Here is a 19630-nt window from a genome sequence, read left to right on the forward strand (position 1 = left end):
TGATGGAAACAGGTTGAGCTGTGGGACAGTACCCTCCACCCTTCATAAGGTACATTCAGGAGTTGATTGGGGTGGGGAAGGAGTAGACATTTCCAGCTAAATTCTGAAAAGAATGTATATATGCACAAACTTAATAGTTTTAATGCTAATAAATTCCTGTTGAACAAAAGAAGTGTACACAAAATGAAAAGATAAATTTAGAAGGGTGCTACAGTTGAAGTGAATTGAAAGCAGGAAAAAAAAAAAGGTGCTCTTTCATACCTTAGTGCTTAAAATAGAAGTTAAGCATGATGCCATGCCTGTAAACCAATGCCACTCTTAGTGGCTGTACTTCTCTCTCTAGATAACTAAGACTCAAGGACTAAAGGATCAAGCCAAGTCAGGGTAGCAGGCTCAGTTACCTTTGGAGGTAAGGAATTCATTTCTGAAAAAAATTTACATTTTTATGAACAACAGCTACACTGAAGTATCTCTGAGAAGCTGAAGGACATTTGACAGCCAGATAAATCACCATGATGGATTTCAGATGAAGAATGCAAAAATTTCTTTAGTCTACTAGGGAAGACAATATAAAGGCTGCTGACATTTCAAAGACTGAAAGATAAATTATTTTAAGTAGGAGGATTTTAGAACAATTTAGTAATATGTAGAAATTAACTTCGTATTTGACTTAAGAACATTACAACAGGGTTAGAAGCATATCTTAATTATAAGGGCACTGTACTCAAAAATAAGTTTATAATCACTTCAGCAACAGTTACCCTAGTGGTAAGTTGTCTTTCATGTTTTTTACAAGTGGCATTTCTTTTAAACATGAAGGTCTACTTAAACATCAGAAAATGTTAATTAATTATCTAACAGCCTATCTATACGTTAAATCAGAGAATTTAGCTTGAAGGACTGAAAGTGCTCTGAAGTTCAACAATGCATAATCTGTTGTGTTCACATGGTCCAAGGAGAAGAGTACACAGCATTAGAAATGTTCCAAAGGTCTCTCCTGAAAACAACATGACACTGACCTACAGGAGTTTTTCCCTGGTCAAATGTCCAGTGACATTCAAGACGACAAGACTGGTGGAAAAAGCATGTTAACCTCTTTCATTATACCCAACAACATATCAATCATCTCGGGAGCTAATGCAGTGTGTACAACAAAACACCAAAGAAAGGCTTCTGTTGCAGCTGATCCATGTAAATGTTGAGTTTTACTGAACTTTCTGTATTACACAAAATGTAATAAAGAACTACTTAAATAAAATTAGTTCAATCCTCCATTTAAGAAGTGACTGTGCTGTAAACATATCAGTAACAAACATGCAATTAACTAATATGCAATATACCTAAAATAAAAAGCTGAAAGATAACTACTTCAAATGAAATATCTGACATCAAAAGGCTCAGTTTAATCAGTATCTATTGAACAAATAAAGCTTGTGTACACAGTACAACTTGTACTGTCCAAAATACAGACCTGGATGTGATTTACCTTGTGTTTAACCCCTCTGCCTTTTTTCTGCAGTACTTTTAACACTTCTAGCTCATAGCATCCAAAATGGGCTAATGGGTTAATCAAAGCTCTACTGTCCATAAGTGTTCTATCACTAGAGAGTGTGCTGTGCAGAAAACCAATCTTCTCACTCATCAAAGGAAACTGATGTTGCCTGTCTCTTGCCTGGAGCTCAAGTAGTTTTAATGTCACAGGTGCATTACCATGATGTACTAACTTAAGTTAAATGTTATACGTCTTTTTCTATCCTCTGAAAGAACAAGGGACATTTGGTTAGTAATTAAATCACTAAGGCTTTTGGAAAAAAATATTTCCCAGAGGAATTAAATCCTTGTTACCAGAATACATTTTTACTGTTTGAAATCTTTGACCTTTCTAAAAGCATCCAAAATTTAATATGGGAAAACTTGACAGCTATAGATGTGATTTCATCTGAAACAGGTACATTATCTTACACGAGGATAAACTCCATAAGTCTTCTCGATGTATCATGAAATAATGCAAAACAATGCTAATGTAATAATGGAAACAAGAGAGTTATGTGCAAGAGCCTAAAGTTTAAAATAGTAAGGGGGAAAAAAGGGGTGTTATTTTTATATCTAAGCATGTAGATAAACACAAAATTCCCCACTATCTCTACCCTAAAAACAAGAAATCTGAAAGTAATCCTAGAAATCTGTATCTAATTTAGAAATGAACATAGGCATTTAGGATGAACATTTAAATGAGGTATTTAAATTGCATTAGTACCAACTGCAGTTAATTAAAGAATTTTCAGAAGAAATTAATGAAAAATTCTTAAATCTCTTTTTATAACAAAGTCTTCAGACAAACTTTGAAATTTACAGCAGACTAAATACTAAAGAACAAAAAGTAACATTTTTCCCTCAGGTATTTAACAATAAGACGTGTATATACATTAAAGAGTATATAGGTAACATGCATGTATATCATCACAAAAAAGCTTACAGTTCTTTGTGCTTGTCTTCTGCCAAAATTTGGTCATTTGGCTTCAGCCCATACCTTGGGGAGGGGAAAAAAGAAAGAAAAAACAAAGTTACTCACGTGAGAATATGACCATAAAATGAAGTTTTACAGTTTTAAATTATTAAACTGTGTTTGTCGATTCAGATACCACAGGTATTGCAAACGGTCACAAAACTTTCTAAAAACTTACAATGTGTTTATCAAAGTAAACTTAACATCACACAAAATTTTGCTTTATATCTTGGCTTCAAACTCTACTGGATACTTCGTCTGACACTATCTACCAAAAATCACTGCAATACTTACTCTTACCTTACATTCATCTTTTAACTTGAATCTGCCAAAACATGAAAGGGAGGATTACAGACAATAGAAACACTAAATATGGCTGTAGTGTTTCTCCCTGTACCAAATAAAACTGTTAAAATAAATACCAAAATAATTCTGCAGGAAAAAATACAATTTAACAACAGGCTATTTAGGGAAACTTCTGCAGTCCATACAAGCAACTTCTGATAAAAGCTAGTGAGTGCTTGAGAGAAACTTTCTTTTCTAGCTTAACCTAATAGCTGATTTAACAGAATGGGTTGCCAGCACTGCCTGATCAGAGGGAAATGAGAATGCAGTCTCTGCCAGGACAGCCTACTGCCAGCCTGCACTGTCACTCACTGTGGAAAACCCTTAAGGACTGACCTCACTTTTGTTCTGCATCAGAGTAAAATCTTCTGACATCTCAAAATAAATTGCTCTAGTATTCTGCGGGGTTTGTTTTTTTCTCTTGCATTTGGTGGGCTTTTTGGTTGATTGATTTGTAAACTATCAATCATAATGTAGCTAGAAGTCAACTGTCCATTGGACAACTCTGCAAATGACAATCTGCTGAAGGTTCCCACTGTCCCTTTCTTCTCTGGTTTTGTTCCTTACTCGAGACAACTGCAGAACTGTAAGTTATTCCTCCTGAGGAAAGACTCGGGTCACCGACAACTACACTCAATCTACCTTGCAAAATTATTTTTGTTTATAACAAATAGGCAAAATATCCTTTCTCTATTCCTGACAGCATTTTCTGATGATACTCTCTGAAACTCTTATTTTCAGCATCCATTTAAAATGCAAGCACCAATGCTGGACACATTTTTCAAGCTCACTAGTGCTCACTGCACTCAGACATACAAGACACTGACTGACTGATTTTTATTGTTTACAAACACAGAGACTTCCCCAGGTTATTTGCTACAGTATCATGCTGACTTGAATCCATTTATCCACTTTGCTGCTAAATCCTTGGTGTAGACACTCCTAATCAGGATACAGCGGTTCATCCATGTTCTCCTTCCAAGTGCAGGGCTTGTGTTTGACTCAGGGTAAGCAGGGTTTCCTGCACAGATTCAGGTCACTGTTTAAATTACCAAATCTTCTTCATACTTTACCATCCTGTCAGTCTTTAAGACACCCATTTTTACTCTTATGATCTTACATTTACTTCCAACTTAATGTTTTCTGTAATCAACCACATCAGGCTCTTTTTCTTAAATGAGAAAGGGTCTAGCCCAACACCAGTCTCTTCATAATGCTGCTACACCTACCTGATATCTCCATTTGTCATGTCTTAATATGAATTTCACTGATAGCAAATACGTATCAGAGAAAACACAATGAGTTACCAGGAAATTCTAAAAGGAACATCTTTCAGAAGTGGAAGGACACTATCTCTTGTTATGAAACTTAAAATGAAATCAGGTCTTTGTCCAAGGATTTATCTGTCATAGACAGATGCACTAATATGCAATCCATTTTGCAAATGGATCATTTTTCCCATTAACAAATATAGCCACAGAAAGTCACAGACATTCTTCATTAAAAATTAAGCTGCCTGCTTTTCCTCTACCAGTAGTCAGACTACTTCAGCTTCAACAGTATACCATTTTCTCTGCTGAGAAACAAAATCTATCTTTGAGCTTTTCAAGCTTCCAGAATATTTGTAACTACACCTTTTTTTTTTAACCACAATTTTACCCCCACAGTTATTTAGAGGGGAAAAAATTCAAACAAATAAAACCTGTCACTACTTACTCAGCCTAGTAAGTCAGCTACGACAGAAATCATGTAACATAAGGGGAATGCTGTTCAACAGTTGTGTGATTTTGGGCTATGTTACTGACATACCGCAGAGGGGCTGGGAGGGACACAGTTGCTACCCCTAAGGTTTGCAGAATGGTTCATTTGGTGAATCTCAGCTTCCACAATCTTTTTCACCATCACCACCATCACCTTTTTCTACTGTGCAAACAGTTTTCTTAAAATATTCTTCCTTGATCCCTAAAAACATTGTTTTGATAGCAAGTTGTCAAAGAAAACTTCCCACAAAGGGACATGCTTGTAGAGTTCAAATTTTTATGAGTACTTTACGCATTAAGATTTATATTACATTTCATACACAGCTGCTGAACTATTTAATGAATTTAAATGTGCAACTAGCACAGTGAGCAGCTTACGTAATATTTTCCAAACATATGCTTCATAGGCAAGATTGATAAGCACCAGTTAGGTCTTCCTAACTAATGAAGGTTAGATTTGTCAGAATTTCTCTGAAGAACATTTAGGAGCTAACAATACTAAGTGCAAAATCAAAGCCCAAGATAAGCAATCAAAAAAAAATTAAAATAAGGACATCTAAACTGTCTAAGCAACCAGAACAACCAATTGTGTATTTGTTATAGATTTAATTGCCTGATATTGAACTAGTGAGTAGAAGAGAGCCATATATATGGAAGTAAGCAAAGGAGTGACCACAACTTCATTTTTTTCTACTCTGAAATTCAAAGTTCAACACATCGTAGAACACAAAATAATTATTATTCTTTTCAACTATCCAGTAGCAAACGCTGATAGTTTTAAAATGTTAATAGTCTCTTCCTCACTGCTTGAGGTCCTATTTAAAAAAAGGAGTCTTAAGAGTAAAAATATGCAAAAGGGTCTACATCCTGACTGCAGGTAAGTGTCAGAACGCACTGCAGTGCCTTTCAAAAATTAAACATTTAAGCCCTTTGATTTTTCCTTCACAAACATTTCATCTATTGGAAGAGTAGCCAGTGTTCCAGACACCCCTTCAGAACAGCAGCTGTCCATGAAGCTGGGCAGCAAAGGGTTGGACTGCAGCGATTCCCACAGCGCACAGCTGCCCTGCACACCGGGCTGCCCTGCTGCCCTGCACACCAGGCTGCACAGCTGCCCTGCACACCGGGCTGCACAGCTGCCCTATGCACTGGGCTGCACAGCTGCCCTGCACACGGGGCTGCGTAGAAGCGTCCCAGCTACAGATAGAATTGTAGTTTCTATTAACACCTATCACCCATCTCTAATGACAGTTTCAATTGTGAGTTTCACAGTGCAATACAGTAACTTTTCCAATGTCAAGGTAATTTTTTTAGACAGTATTCTTTCTGACCCTACAAAAAGACATGTTTACACATTCAACTTACCAGGACAAATGAGCAATCTCATGTGCCTGTAATTCACCAGTAAACAAAGACACAACTAATTATAAATTCACAACTATTGAAATCTCAAATATTTTTCCTCTCCACAAGCCTGGAAATAAAGTAAGACCCAGACTATTGCAGGCATTCTGAGGACATGGTATCGGGGAGTCAGACGATGTTGAGGAAATTTGCCCTAAGTACATCTAAACACACTCTACGAAAAAAATGCCACAGCCACTTGGAATAGATCTATTACAGCAGCTAAAGTACAACTCTGACCAATACATTCAATTTTGTTACAGTGGTAGAAAAGGTGGTATATTCTTCATTTCTTCATGTACATTGAAGAACTTGCCTAGCATTTACCTGCATGTTTATAATCGCAATTTCAATTTCTGCCAAAATGTATCATTTTTATTATATGCCTGTTTTTCATTTTTTAGAGCATACCAGAACTTCCAAGTTCAACTTCAGCAATTTTTAATGATATAATGAAATAGTAATCCTACAACTCCAGGATTTTTTCTTTTCCAGCTCCTAATACAAGACACAATGAAAATTCACATACTTGGAGAGTAGTGAGCATTTTTACAGAAATATTTTTAATGTAACGAACAGCCATAAGGCACAGTTCCTTTCAGGCAGCATCCAATTTCACAAAGCCTTAACCAAATTAAAGAAAACACAGCCTGCATAAAATATTGACTGCTGATAAATTCCAAACATATATCAAGTTCAGATCTACTCTATCAAAAATTTCCTGAAAAGATGGTAAAATTCACCTGTCCAAAAGCCCAATATGTAACTGGTAATGAGCAAACAGGTTTAAAAAATGGCAATAGATCTTCACAGCTAGAAAATCAGGTCACCTTTCAAAATTTTTGACTTGAATCCACCAATCTAAGCAAAAAATAAGTAATAATTGCACAGATATCAAAATGAAAATCAGCACACACATATATATGCTTGGGCGAGAAGACTCAAGATAGAATGCAGACCATCCACAAGGAAGTATGAAAAACTGCTTATGTATGACAGTAATATTCTGATCACTGTTTTCAAGAGTACTTGTGAAGAACAAGACACTAGAGATAAAAGTATTTTTCTAAGCATTAGCCATCAACGTGAGTAGTCAGCAAAAAACCCCTATATTTAAACTATTTCCGTGGCACAAAGCTGGGACAGTAAAGCATTCCAGGAAGCCCTAAATATATATCTGCACTGACATTCCTCTGCTTTGGTTGATGTACAAATAAATACAAACTTCTCGCCTCAGTACATGGCTCTGGCTAACCTTGCTCACCTTTAAATGCACTTGGGCTTTGCTATTCCATAAGCTTATTCTATTTGACATGCTTTGCTGCACTTACTGCTTTAAATATTCCCCAGATTGATTAAAAATTCAATACATGAAAGGGCAGATTTTGTGTTCTTTGAACTTTGCAGAAAAGTTATCAAAAAAAGGAACAGAGTGTGATTTCTCCATCAGACACCTAACACCCATTGGTTGCATTAACTGGACAATACAAGTAGATTTTATTTACACTAGGCTATGCTTCGTCAATAAAAGAAGATACCTGTTAAGAGAGCTCAGCAGAAGCATTTCTTCATAAATTTTCAAAGAAGTCATTAAGGAACCTTAAGGATTTCCCTATAGTCTTGTTATATTTCAGATTAATCTAAAGAAGGTTGCATAAGAATGATTCAGCAATTGTGTTAACTTCAACTTCCAAGTGATGTTAAGGCTACCTTCACTGGTTTTAAAAAAAAAAAGAACCGCAGTCCTTTTTTTTCTTTTTTCTTTATTATTAATCTTGTCAAAACCAGAACAAGCGTCTTTGGGACACTGTATTCCCATGTCCTTTTCAGAGTATATTGACTGATTTCTATGCAGCTCTCACATCCCACGAGATCATTCAGGTCAGGAGCACAGCCATGTGTGAACCTGCTACAGCAGGGCATCCTCATGAGCATTTACAAGCCAATGCACACAGCAAGCCCAGCTCACAAAATATTTCTAACGCCTCAGATTTATGGGGGATGGGTACAGAAGGTCAGCCTGTTTCTCAAGTTCCATCTGCAATTTATCAGACAGAATAAGTAATGCTGCCATAAGTGCTAACTCCATTTCTTCTGACTTGATCTATACAGAGATCAAAAAGCAGTAAGGAAATTTCTTTTCCTACAGTAGTAAAATAGCACTTGAAGTATTTCTATATTTTTGACAAGGCTAGAGCTGCTTAGAAATTTCAGTTAAAGCTAATGCAGCCTTACTCTTTCCACTAGCACGCAAATACAGTGTGAGTGTCATGACTTGTACGTATTTGGATCATTACCTTGAGCTTGCCAAACCAGATTCTAGGGCTGTGAATTTTCTAAATCCAGACAAAAACAAAAAATCCACAACCCAGACCATACCAGGGTTTTTAGTTTAGCAGCCCAATTCATCATGGACCAGATGAAACCAGCTAAACCAAACTAAAGTTTTCTGTAACTGGCAGATACAAGTACCTTAGTCCAAATATTTAAGACATGTTTTTCCCCACCATTAAAAAAAAAGACACACACAAACAGTAAAGGCCTTTGATTCATATTCTGAAAGTCTCAGTGTCTTCCCTGACTTGCAGTGTTTTTACTCCACCAGTTTGATACATTTACTTTTTTTTCCCCTGTAGATTCCACTGTTGCTTAGTCCCCCAGTTTTACCATCTGAAATGCACCACACTCTCGATCCCCTCAAAGTTTCTTCCCTTCTTTATCCTCTGGGCAGCTGGTCCTCCCTATCTTTTCACATTCCTTCTTGGCCTCAAGTTGACAACAAAACAGAGATCTTTTCTACACTAATTTCTGGGTTAAGTGACAGCTCATCATTTTTCACTCTTACTTAAGGATGATCTCGTAACAGGCGAGACCATTTCAGAAAAATTCCTTACTGAATGGATAGTGTTTTGTTGACAAATATAAAAGTCCAGATTGCCATCCCTGAAAAACTGAAAGATTAAAGACAGACTGTACAACAGCAATACAATCCCAAAGAAAGCTTGCTTCCAGAAAAAAATCCCAAGTTTTACAAAAGTCCATTTATACCAACAAAAGAGGAAACTGCTTAAAACACCTTTCGGACATTTCTTTGAGAAAATATTAGAACTGTTATAGAATGCATAAATCAGACTGATTTCAACATGGATCAGTGCTAGACCCAACACTATGCCACACAACCACGAGTGAGCTGGCCTTAAGTATAGAAGCTACCAATGAAATCCACAGATGACAGGAGACTGGCACAGGTATGTCATGACAACAGAGCATTCTAGCAGACAGTAAGAGTTCAAAATACTGACACATGTGAAGCCAAATAGGTAAACTAAATGCATAAAAATATGGGTGAGGTTAAAGGCATCCCACTAAGTAGTAACTTGGGGAGAGGGGAAATGAGATGTTATGAGCTGCAACTAATTCAACCTGAGCTTCCAACTCACACCAAGCATTTAAGACCGCATGAACTACTACAATACAGAAAAAGGAACAAGCAAAAAAACAAAACCAAACTTATCAAAAAGACCCCAGAGTGAGCTGTCAGTGTCACTAATTATTTCATTTTCCTCAATTTTCAAACAGAAAAACTTGTAGCTAAAGTGTTCATCTTCAGAAGAAGAAATGTAGGTAGGATGAAAGCACACACCAGTGGTAGTGGAAAGAAGACTTGAAAAAATAGAAACAGAAGGTTAAGATACTTCAATCTTAAATTCTATAGAATGTAGAAAACAAATTACTTCAGAAGAAATAAATTAGTTCATATTTAATAGGAAATAAGTTACTTCATAGTTATCAGTGACAAAAGATCAAGTTCGACTTGGGAAAGGGCAAGTAAATTGACTGGCAGAGAATTACACTGCTGAACTAAACAAAAGCATCTGCTTAGGGAGAAAACTAACTGCAACTCAAACCACAGGTACTGGGCACTCCATTTAAAAAAAAATCCAGACTTTAAATCTTGTTATGGGAATAGATATGTCAGAGCTGAGAGAATTAAGGACCTCCTTGGAGAACACATGGAATAAATGTCTAGTGTTTTCCTTTTTATTCAGTTCCTGCCCACTGTTATGACTGCAGTCTTATTTGGCTGCATGACTCCCTAACAAACCTCTCTTCTTCAGAAAAAACAGTTGGAATTTCTGAGAGAAAGCAATTCAAAAAATATTAGCAGATTTTTTTTAACACATTACTTATTATGAAAGATGGATTATGGATTTGAATTAGCTTAAAATGACACTACTGAAATCTAAAAGAAAAAAGAAATACAGTTATTCATGTCATAAATTAAAGCATAAATTTTGTCTCCCCCACTTAACGCGTGGATATGATCACTACTTTGAATATAAAAATTGCTATGTCCAGTTTTTCTGATGTTTTTTTTCTTTCACCCTTGATCAATATATTCCTAGCTGTTTCTGAATTATTCAGTGCAATAAGGTAAGACGCCCCACTGATAATATGGGTGAAAATCAGGACTTTAATCAGCTATTAATATTGTAAGACAGATTTAAAGGGCTTTTGAAATTGAAGTCAAAACAATAATAGGTTTAAATGATTAAAAGGGATTAAGAAAGCCAGGAAAGTTCAAAGCCTGTTAATCACCAGACTGTGAAAAACTATGATCATTTAATAGGGTCAGCCCTATCACTCTGGACTTAAGCATATAGAAGTGGCCTTGTCAAAACAGTTTCCTTAACTACAAACTAGGGAGCTAAAAATTTAGGACAGCTAAACATATGCTGTATAGAGATATAGATGTTTTAAAAATTATTACTAAAAACCATTTTTCTGACTACAAGTACCTTTTTAAAAGCTGTACACACTCTGTACATTTTTTTAAATTGGTACCCTGAATTCTAGACTCATTGTACCAGCAGAAATACATTTTGTTGACCTTTAGTAACTTTATCAAGGGATAAATTGTTGATTCAATTTGTGCAGAACTATAGGTATTCTCCTTACAGACTGAACTCTTAACATACTCCATTACTATTATTCCTTTGAGCCTCAAATATTTAAGCCACTTCTTTAGTTTTTCTAGTTCTTCTTGCATTGTTCCTGTTCTGAAATGATCATCTAACATTTGCATACGTATTTTCTTCAAATAGAAGAAATTTCTTCAGAAATTAACACTCATATGCAGTTTAATTAATTTTGATTATAAATACAAACTAGTTTCCACAATCATGTCTTAAAGTTTACTTGCATTAAACTTACTGAAAAACACCAACTAAATTAACATGTAGATAACCTAAATGGAAGGGTTTCTTTTCTTTTCCTAGTTACCCACAATTATTTGCTATTATCACTTGAAAATGTATTGTTCGGACAAACTTGTACCAGCTCTACAACAGATCCTGTCATCACTAGTACTGAAAATCCCCAAATAGTTGCCCCATGAGGAGCTGTGCTTTGAGAATTTTATATATATACACACATGTATATATCTAATTCAGAGAAGGCACAGTAGTGTGGTTGTTTATGCAACCCTCAGATTGATATATTTCTTCTAAATATTGATTATTTAGTCTAAATAAAGAGTCCCTGTTTGCCATATATGAATAGCACTGCCAGCTACTCAATTTACACTTGAAAACACACTCTTCATAGTCTTCTCAGAGAAGGCAGACTTATAAAAAGCCATAGGAATGAACTTCAAAAGGCTCTATACTTACAATAAAATACAGCTTCATACTCTGGATACACCAACAAAGACAGTAACATTACACTGCAAACATAGGACCATGCTGGGCTCCATTAACACAAAGTACATTTCATAACTGAATTACAACTCTGTCCCCATATTAGATCTGTACTATTTCTGTCTCCAAAAAGAACAAATGAAAACAGAATCTCTAAAATACAATTATTTTAGTATCTCTAGTACAAAGAAACAAATGCCACGTCAATAAAAATCAATTAAGACAGAGCAAAAGACATTTATTCGTCAGCGAAGACCTCACAAACCACAAAGTCAGCCCAGAATATTACCTTCAAGCAACAAAATCCTCCAGAAGGAAGGAACTGAAAGTTCTGAGACTGTATTAAATCTTGATTGATATTAATATTTAACTGTCTTCAAAATGCTAAGAATTGACCTTATCATTCATAGGTAGACACAGAAAAAGACTGGTGTACATTTAATAAAATCCACATTGTTCCCATTTAGAAATTATATGGAAACTAACAGCAAGTCTTACATATCAGTTAAAACCTCTCTTATTTCTTAACAAAATATAGTTTAAACTGTGTTCCATTTTCCTGTTACACAACTTCATCAATGTGCTTCTGGTTGTGACAGGCTAGGCTGAAGTACTGACTTCATATTATTACTGCAACCTAAATGAGTCTCAGTGCTGTCTAAAAGCTACATCTCTCTCATCAGCTGTCTCTGCACCCAAGAGCTCAATACAGGATAGTCCAGCTTACAGTAACTTAGATAATTGTCAGGGAATTCATGTACCATAACTTGCCTTCTCTAAAATTATTTTAAACACTGTTTAGAGCAAACAGAAAGCTACAAATAAATGTGACAGCTACTGTGAAATTTCAGCCATGCTCAAAGAACATACCCAAGCCAATGAAGTCATCAGCTTTCTGGGAAAAAGTAGCATGTGGAAAATGGCAGAGAAGGCTTTTTTACTGCACTGAAAATTTTGATTTTACCCTGAAAAATGAATAAGCAATACCAAGATGGAGATTTAGGGAAGTGTTCTTGAGAGATTAACTCCTTGCTCTGTTGCCACTGGGGCATACTGAGAACTGCAATTACTCTTTGTGGGAAGAACTGTTCCTCCCTTTTGCCTCAAGACACTGCTCAGTATATATTAATTCTTCACCCACAGTGCTACCTGCGGCACCAAGTCCAGACATGCAAGGGTTTGGCAGAGGAAAGAGACTGACTGAGGTATTGGGACAGCTCCTTTAGGACTGTCACTTCAGGCCTAGGTGAGTGTTTGTAGAATTAGGACTGGTTGTAGAATTACATGCAGTACTTGACAAGTCCTGACGATTCTGTTTAGAACTTTGGGTGTTGTTTAACACTGCTGCATATAACATCACAAGCACATTCCAAAACAGCTTCAGTGAAACACACCGGAAGATAATCTGGCAAAAATGGGAGTTTCTGCAATCGTATTTGGGGAAAGGTCTTTGATCTCTGGTCTACACAGTAACTATACAAAGTAAACTGTCAGGAGACGTGAGATTTTGGAACACTTTGTCACTTTTGCTGGGAAATATTAATGGCAGAAATCAGAAGATTTACATTTGTAACTGTATTTCTCATGTTGACACAGATCAGAAAAGGAATGCTAGCCTGAAGCCAGATAGGACACCAGGCTTAACTTAGTATTCACAGGTGAGACTGCATGCAGCCTTTACTTGGAGTGGTCTGGAAGTTAATTTGGGTATAGTTTCATTTCTAAAGGAGGAAGGTGACTGTACACTTTCAGACTACAGTGACAGCCTAATGTTGGTAATCTTTATTGCCTACCTTCCCACCAGTGCAAAGTTTCTGTTAATTAAAAGGAATAAAACCCAGCCTCAAGATTGAAGAAATAAACAGCTTCAATAATACAAGAAGTGAAAAAATGTTCATGGTAATATTTGTATTTCTGTGGCTTCATGCCACTGTTCACTTGTTACACCTTGTCATGTTAGACAGTCATTTGCTCCCCTTCACACTTCGTCCCGTGCACCTCAGATTCTTACATTGAAACTTAATCACTTTTGCTGTCACAAAACAAGGGAAGAAATAAAAGGGAAAAAATTTACTGGAATAATCTGTTAAAATAATCACCAAAAATTGTTTAGCACTACTCCCTAGTATTCAGGCGCCATAAACCGCAAGTTTCAAGTAAAACTAAAAAATGAAAATAATTTGTATGCTGACACACTGAAGAGAGGAAACAAGGGTTTATAAAATGATCCCCAGCTCTGCATTTAATCTGAATTTATAAGGGAACTGCAGACTTCATAACATCCTGAAGTCTACAACACAACCAGATCTCCAGTAACTTGGAATACTGATGATTCTGCCCTGACAGAAATAACATAAAAGAGCACTCAAACAGCTAGTTTTTCCTACTCCGCTCTTGGCTAAGGGAAAACAAGAACACCAGTAATTAGGAGGAAGATGGGCTGCCTCCACCCTTTCCCCGTGGCTACAGCAGAGACCACAAGGCCAACAGTTCCTTTTTTAAATCCAAAAAGGAGCAGGACAAGAAGAAGCAAAACACAGAGCAGGCCTGGGCAGGGTTCTGTGCCGAAGAACAGAGGCACAGGATCAGGGATCGTCAGTGGCATAAGCACCTCACACCTCAGGTTACAGTTACCTGTAACACCAATGTGGTATCTGCACTTTGTTCAGGAATAGCCTGACGTAACAGCAAGTTACTAAAAAGAAATGGTAATTAACAGTATTTAATTTCAAAAGGAAGGACAAGTTTCTCTCTTCTTCATTAATGTGAAGTGGGAAGAAAAACCGTTGAGATTGTATATTGCCTGACCTGAATTAAGCAAAACTAATCAAGTAATAATGAGCATTATAATTTACTTAAATACCTAATTTTTTTTGAAACTGAAGTTTTTAGAAAGATGAAAATCTTTGTGTTCCAACCAAAATGTTATCACTAAAAAGCCATATTTTCTAAAAGATGACAGATCAATTTCATCTAGAGTAAAAAACCTGAGACTATGTAAAATAATTGCTAATTTTTGACTGGGCTTTTTTATTCTTCAAGTCACAAGTGATGAACCAGTTTCACTTTATTACTGTAGCAGGAAAAACCCCTCTAATCCGTACTATGCTATTGAAAATTTTGGGCTGGACAAGCAGGATGGGAATGGAAAACAATATTAAAATTACATCTTAGAAATCTGTAATTAAAAAGAATGCCTGAAACCATATCCAGAATATGAATCACAATGTTTGTTTACTGTATCCTAAATAAAAATCAGTCTTGTAATTGTGCAATCTGGAAACTCTAAGATGCAAGGTTCTTCAGTACAAACAGCAAGTAACACTTTCAAAGAGAAAGTTTTAACCATTGAGTTTAAGATGGATTCCGGTTTTCTGCTGACAAGATCCAGCTTTTTCCACCAAAGACATCTTCAGCAAGGGTCTTTTCATTTAATATTATTGCCTAATTAAAACCAGACACATAGACCTCTTCATAGACTCTTCCACTTAAAGCTCCTTGTTTGCATTAAAGAGGGAAATGGAACCCATTATTTTATCATTTGTCTTGTAATGAAAGTCACAAAGTTTTGTTAAACAAAGTTTTGTTAAACAAATTTTCACTTGTAAGCAAAGGGAAAATACAGATAAGCTCTGTGTGTGTGTGTATCTAGCATGTGCTTAAGGTTATTCTAAAGAATACAACTAGTCCATTAGACATGTTCTACTGACATACATTAAATCTATAATGATTTAATTCTTCTGATGAATGGGAAAAATAAAAGAATAATTCATTATTTACAGTTTATTACTAAACAAGTATTTAAGAAAGTGAAAACACACAATAAAGAAAAGAGTGGGATATTTCCCATTGGTGAACATCTTACATTCTATTTCACAGGAAAATACATAATTACAACCTCATCTATAAACACTGCTCAAGCCCTATATACTCTGAAAACATCAGCTCTCCTTGCAGTACTGTCACTCCATAGTAGATTTTTCAAACAGCCTTTTCTAAATGGATCAAAACTAAAATCTTTCACACATTTAAACTACATATTTCACTAAATGCACTAGGAGAAAGCATTAGGGCTGTAGGAAGCTTTAATTATGTTGTCAGGAGTACTACCAAATTTATAGACATATTAGTATGAAGAGGACCTTCTTAAGACAGCTATCCATCCTAAGTTTTTGCAAGCAAACACTGTAGTTTTTATCATTTATCAGCAGTCAGATGATGCAATTGGGCTCAACAGTTTCAACAATGTTCTATGTTCAGACCTTGTGACTAATTAAATGGACTTCTAGATATACAACTAAAGCCACAAGGTAATAATATAGCACTCAGCTATTCAGCTTCTTTGCCAGATGACCCAATGCAACAAATACTTTCAGGATTAATCTTTCCCAAGAATTACTGAAACAATGGAACATCATACACCAAATTATCTTCTGCAGGGGGAGGAAAAATACAGGGCAAAATTTTCAGGAATATTTTAAAGTTTTTACCATGTACTCTACATACCTTCATCACTGTACAGACAGTACACACTAAATCCAAAACACACAGCACTGCAACACCTACTAGAAGGAGAATTAACCCTGTCTCAGCCAAAACCAGGAAAACAGGTAACACAATTCCCAGCTCAAAGCAATACAAAAACCCATTAACCTCTCCCAAGGGCTGATGAAGAATCTAAGTTAAGACATTAATCATACTGAAAAGGCTGCAAGTCACTTAAATCTGGGGGGATTTGTTTAAATCAAACAAAGCCCATGTTTGCAGCCTGGGCATTCCTGGATACTGCAACTTCCAAGTTACAAAATCGCCATTTGTCATTCTCATTTTTCAAGCTCACTCCAACATGCGTTTTTGGGCAAGGGTTTGTTTTGCATTGAAGCTGAGTTTGGTGAACAGAGAATCACCTCTGAGTGTCTAAAAGCTATTTAGACCCTTGGCCACTTCATGAGAGTTAACTGCATGAATGGCCTTCTGAATTTTTTTGCTATCGGAAGCCATAAAGGCTTCTGTTAAGACAGGAGCAAAGGTAACAAACTGAAAATGTTGAGACTAACACAAGTCACAGTTCATACAGACCAACCTAAACTTAACACAAGTAAGCACAAGTTTTTCGTCATTGTCAACTGAAGCTGCTGCAAACTTTTTCATAATTTATATAATCCAAATTTCCACAAGACTGGAAAAAGGATCAAATATGCACATCATCTTCGCTTTCATCACGGCAAACACTAAAACAGCTTCACACAAGAATGTTTAATTTACTAGATGTTAATGCTGTTCCATCACATCACAAAAGTTTGTGCTCAACTATAACTCATCACCCTCTGCCAGTACTTTGCAGTGAGGAAAGGTAAAGGATGCTCACACATCTTGGGATCTCCAGGAAAGACCCAACCACTTTCAGTGCTACAGTTAAGTTGGTAGCACACTGCAGGAGATCCATATCCATATTGTGAAATTATGGATCACAATGACAGAACTTCTTCCTTCACTGAGATATTCTCTTTTCATATAGCAATCGTTACCACCACTCCAAAGGCCCCACTCATTCTTCCTTTCCTGTTTCTTCAAACGTGTTCTTTCCAGTGAAGAGGAAAGAGAATACAAACCCGTTTCTTGATTTAAAGATAGCTTGTATTTACATCAGAAAAGGCAGAGAAGGATACTAAGGAACAGATGGTAGAGGGCATGAAAGTTATAAAAATTCCAATCTTTACTGAGCATCCTAAATGAACTTGAGCAAAGATTGCCACAGATCCTAATTTTAAGGGGGAAAAGAAGAGACCAAAAGAGAAAAATACTTGTCTGCTTGGGCAACCAACAAGAAACTTGTAATCCTGGACCATGATGGTGACAAAATAGTCTGCAGGTGTTAACTATAATGGAATTTGGCAGCCCGAGTAGTAAACATACCTCAGCTTATGAGATCATGGCTCTGGTCACGAGCCCAGAAATACAGTGAAACAGAGTGAAATACACCAATATGGTTCTTGAAACTTGCTGTGATAAATAAAACATATATCCTAATTTTCCCCTATATCTCCACTTCTTTTTAAGAGCATAGGCTGAAAGATATTTCCATACAGGTGATGGCAATTAGAGATATTTTCCTTGCCTTGCCCCTGATCAGGGAAGATACGAGGTTTCACATACTGAGAAGTTTCAGGACTGGCACAATAGTCCTGTCAATGTCAATTTGTCAACATTGATTCTCTTCTCCCCTTCAGATCATGCAGCCATAGACCCAGCAGGAGAAGATTTATCCATACCATGAACACACATTTCTCAACCACTGAAGTGCACTTGACGTGACAAGCAATGCCCAGATCTCTTCAACCTAAAAATTATCTACAACTAGGTAAGCTAAATTCAGTGTCAAAAACTGAATATTTGCAAAACAGATTGCTCTAGGGAGAGCAATGAAACACATGCCATCTCCTAACTTTTAACAGCAGGACACTGGAGCATTTACAATAGTTAGCAATACTGAGTTTAGTCTTAAAATGTCATTGACATGTTCATCAGAATTTCTTTGCCCATTTTAGCAGAGTTTAATATACATAGTGTAGATTAAGTTATTTTTAAATGCCTTTTGGAGTTAGAAGGTAAAAGAATCATTCCTGTTAAATGTCATAGGTAGAAGCAAGTACACCAAAAGCTTTAATGAATACCTGTTAGCAAAGTTATTTTCACAGATTAGCATAGCTATAGTTAGCAATTCACCCACAATGCATTAGTTCTTCTGTTCCTTCCTCTCTCACCCCTAAGAAGCTGCTCTTTGAATAAGTATCCATATCTTGATAAATTAAACAAAAATACTCTTAGGTAATGGAGTTGATGCAATCTAAAAGGAGACAAAAAAACGAAAACAAAACCACATTTCTGATATTTCTTTCATGCAGATACTAAAAATACCCAAAAACATATGGTGGACTATATTTATTTCAAGTCTTCTTTCCAGCTCTGTAAACAGAAACTAAAGTGGTTTGTGGTATCACCAGTTTTCAACAGTGCCATCAACATTGCTAACACTTTTCCAGATTGTCTCCTTGAAGAGAGGCAAGAAATGAAACCCAGAAATCATAACAGAGGCTAAAGCTTCTCTGGCTCAGGTAATGCCAGCCTGCTGATGTGGTCTGAAAAAGCTCAGATGGGCATGGTGAACTTCTGTTGTGATATAAATTAAAAATGCCTCTCCTAGGAAAGGCTTAAACCCCCCAAAACTTGTTGGGAAAGCAAAAGACTTTGGAGATCACATTAAACCAAAATCCACTTTGAAAGCAAAGTATCAGGGTTGTGCTAACCCAAGCCAAAAATACCCACCCAGACCTCCAACACTGCTCAGTTCCTCAAACCAGTATTACATGGCAGCAAACTCTTTAGAATCTGCAAGAGGACTGCATTATATGTTTATTTTCAAGTTTATTTCTATGGATTGTAGGCCCACTAAATATTGTTTAAAAGACTTTCTATACTTCCTTATGCTATTTAAATTTGTACTTTCTTAACAGAAGTCACAAAAATAAGCTGTTTACAGGACTCATTTTAATACTCCTATTTCATTGACAATATATGTTGATTAAACTTGCAACATCAAGTCCTTTATTCTGAATTAAGGTATTTATTCTTAAAACTGACTGTATGAGAGATGGATAAAGTAACAGAAACACTGTCAAAGTTAAATGTATAAAATTCTTATGGGTGTTTACATAAACTTTTCTTATTCTCCTAAGTTACCTTCTCAAGTCAGAGCCCTGCTGGCCTGACAGTCCCATTAAACATTCCCATCCAGCAGAAGAGGTGAGAAACAGAATCAAGGTTGCCAGGATACCAAAACCTGACGCTACATGGCTAAAGATGGGTGCATGTCTTGCTTGACAAGAAAAAAGAGAAACCACAATGATCAACAATTT

At 36.3% G+C, this 19630-nt stretch overlaps 1 protein-coding gene across 2 annotated transcripts in view; it reads right to left on the minus strand.

Moving 5' to 3' along the window:
• Positions 1–19630, minus strand: part of ADK (adenosine kinase) — a 267350-nt gene that overhangs the window by 230866 nt on the left and 16854 nt on the right. For both annotated transcript variants that reach the window (XM_039727315.1, XM_039727316.1), the window contains exon 3: positions 2477–2530. In XM_039727315.1, coding sequence (XP_039583249.1) covers positions 2477–2530 — 54 coding nt within the window. The remainder of the gene's footprint in view (positions 1–2476; positions 2531–19630) is intronic.

Source organism: Passer montanus, unplaced genomic scaffold (assembly GCF_014805655.1).
Source record: "Passer montanus isolate IOZ18808 unplaced genomic scaffold, ASM1480565v1 scaffold61, whole genome shotgun sequence".
Taxonomy (NCBI): domain Eukaryota; kingdom Metazoa; phylum Chordata; class Aves; order Passeriformes; family Passeridae; genus Passer; species Passer montanus.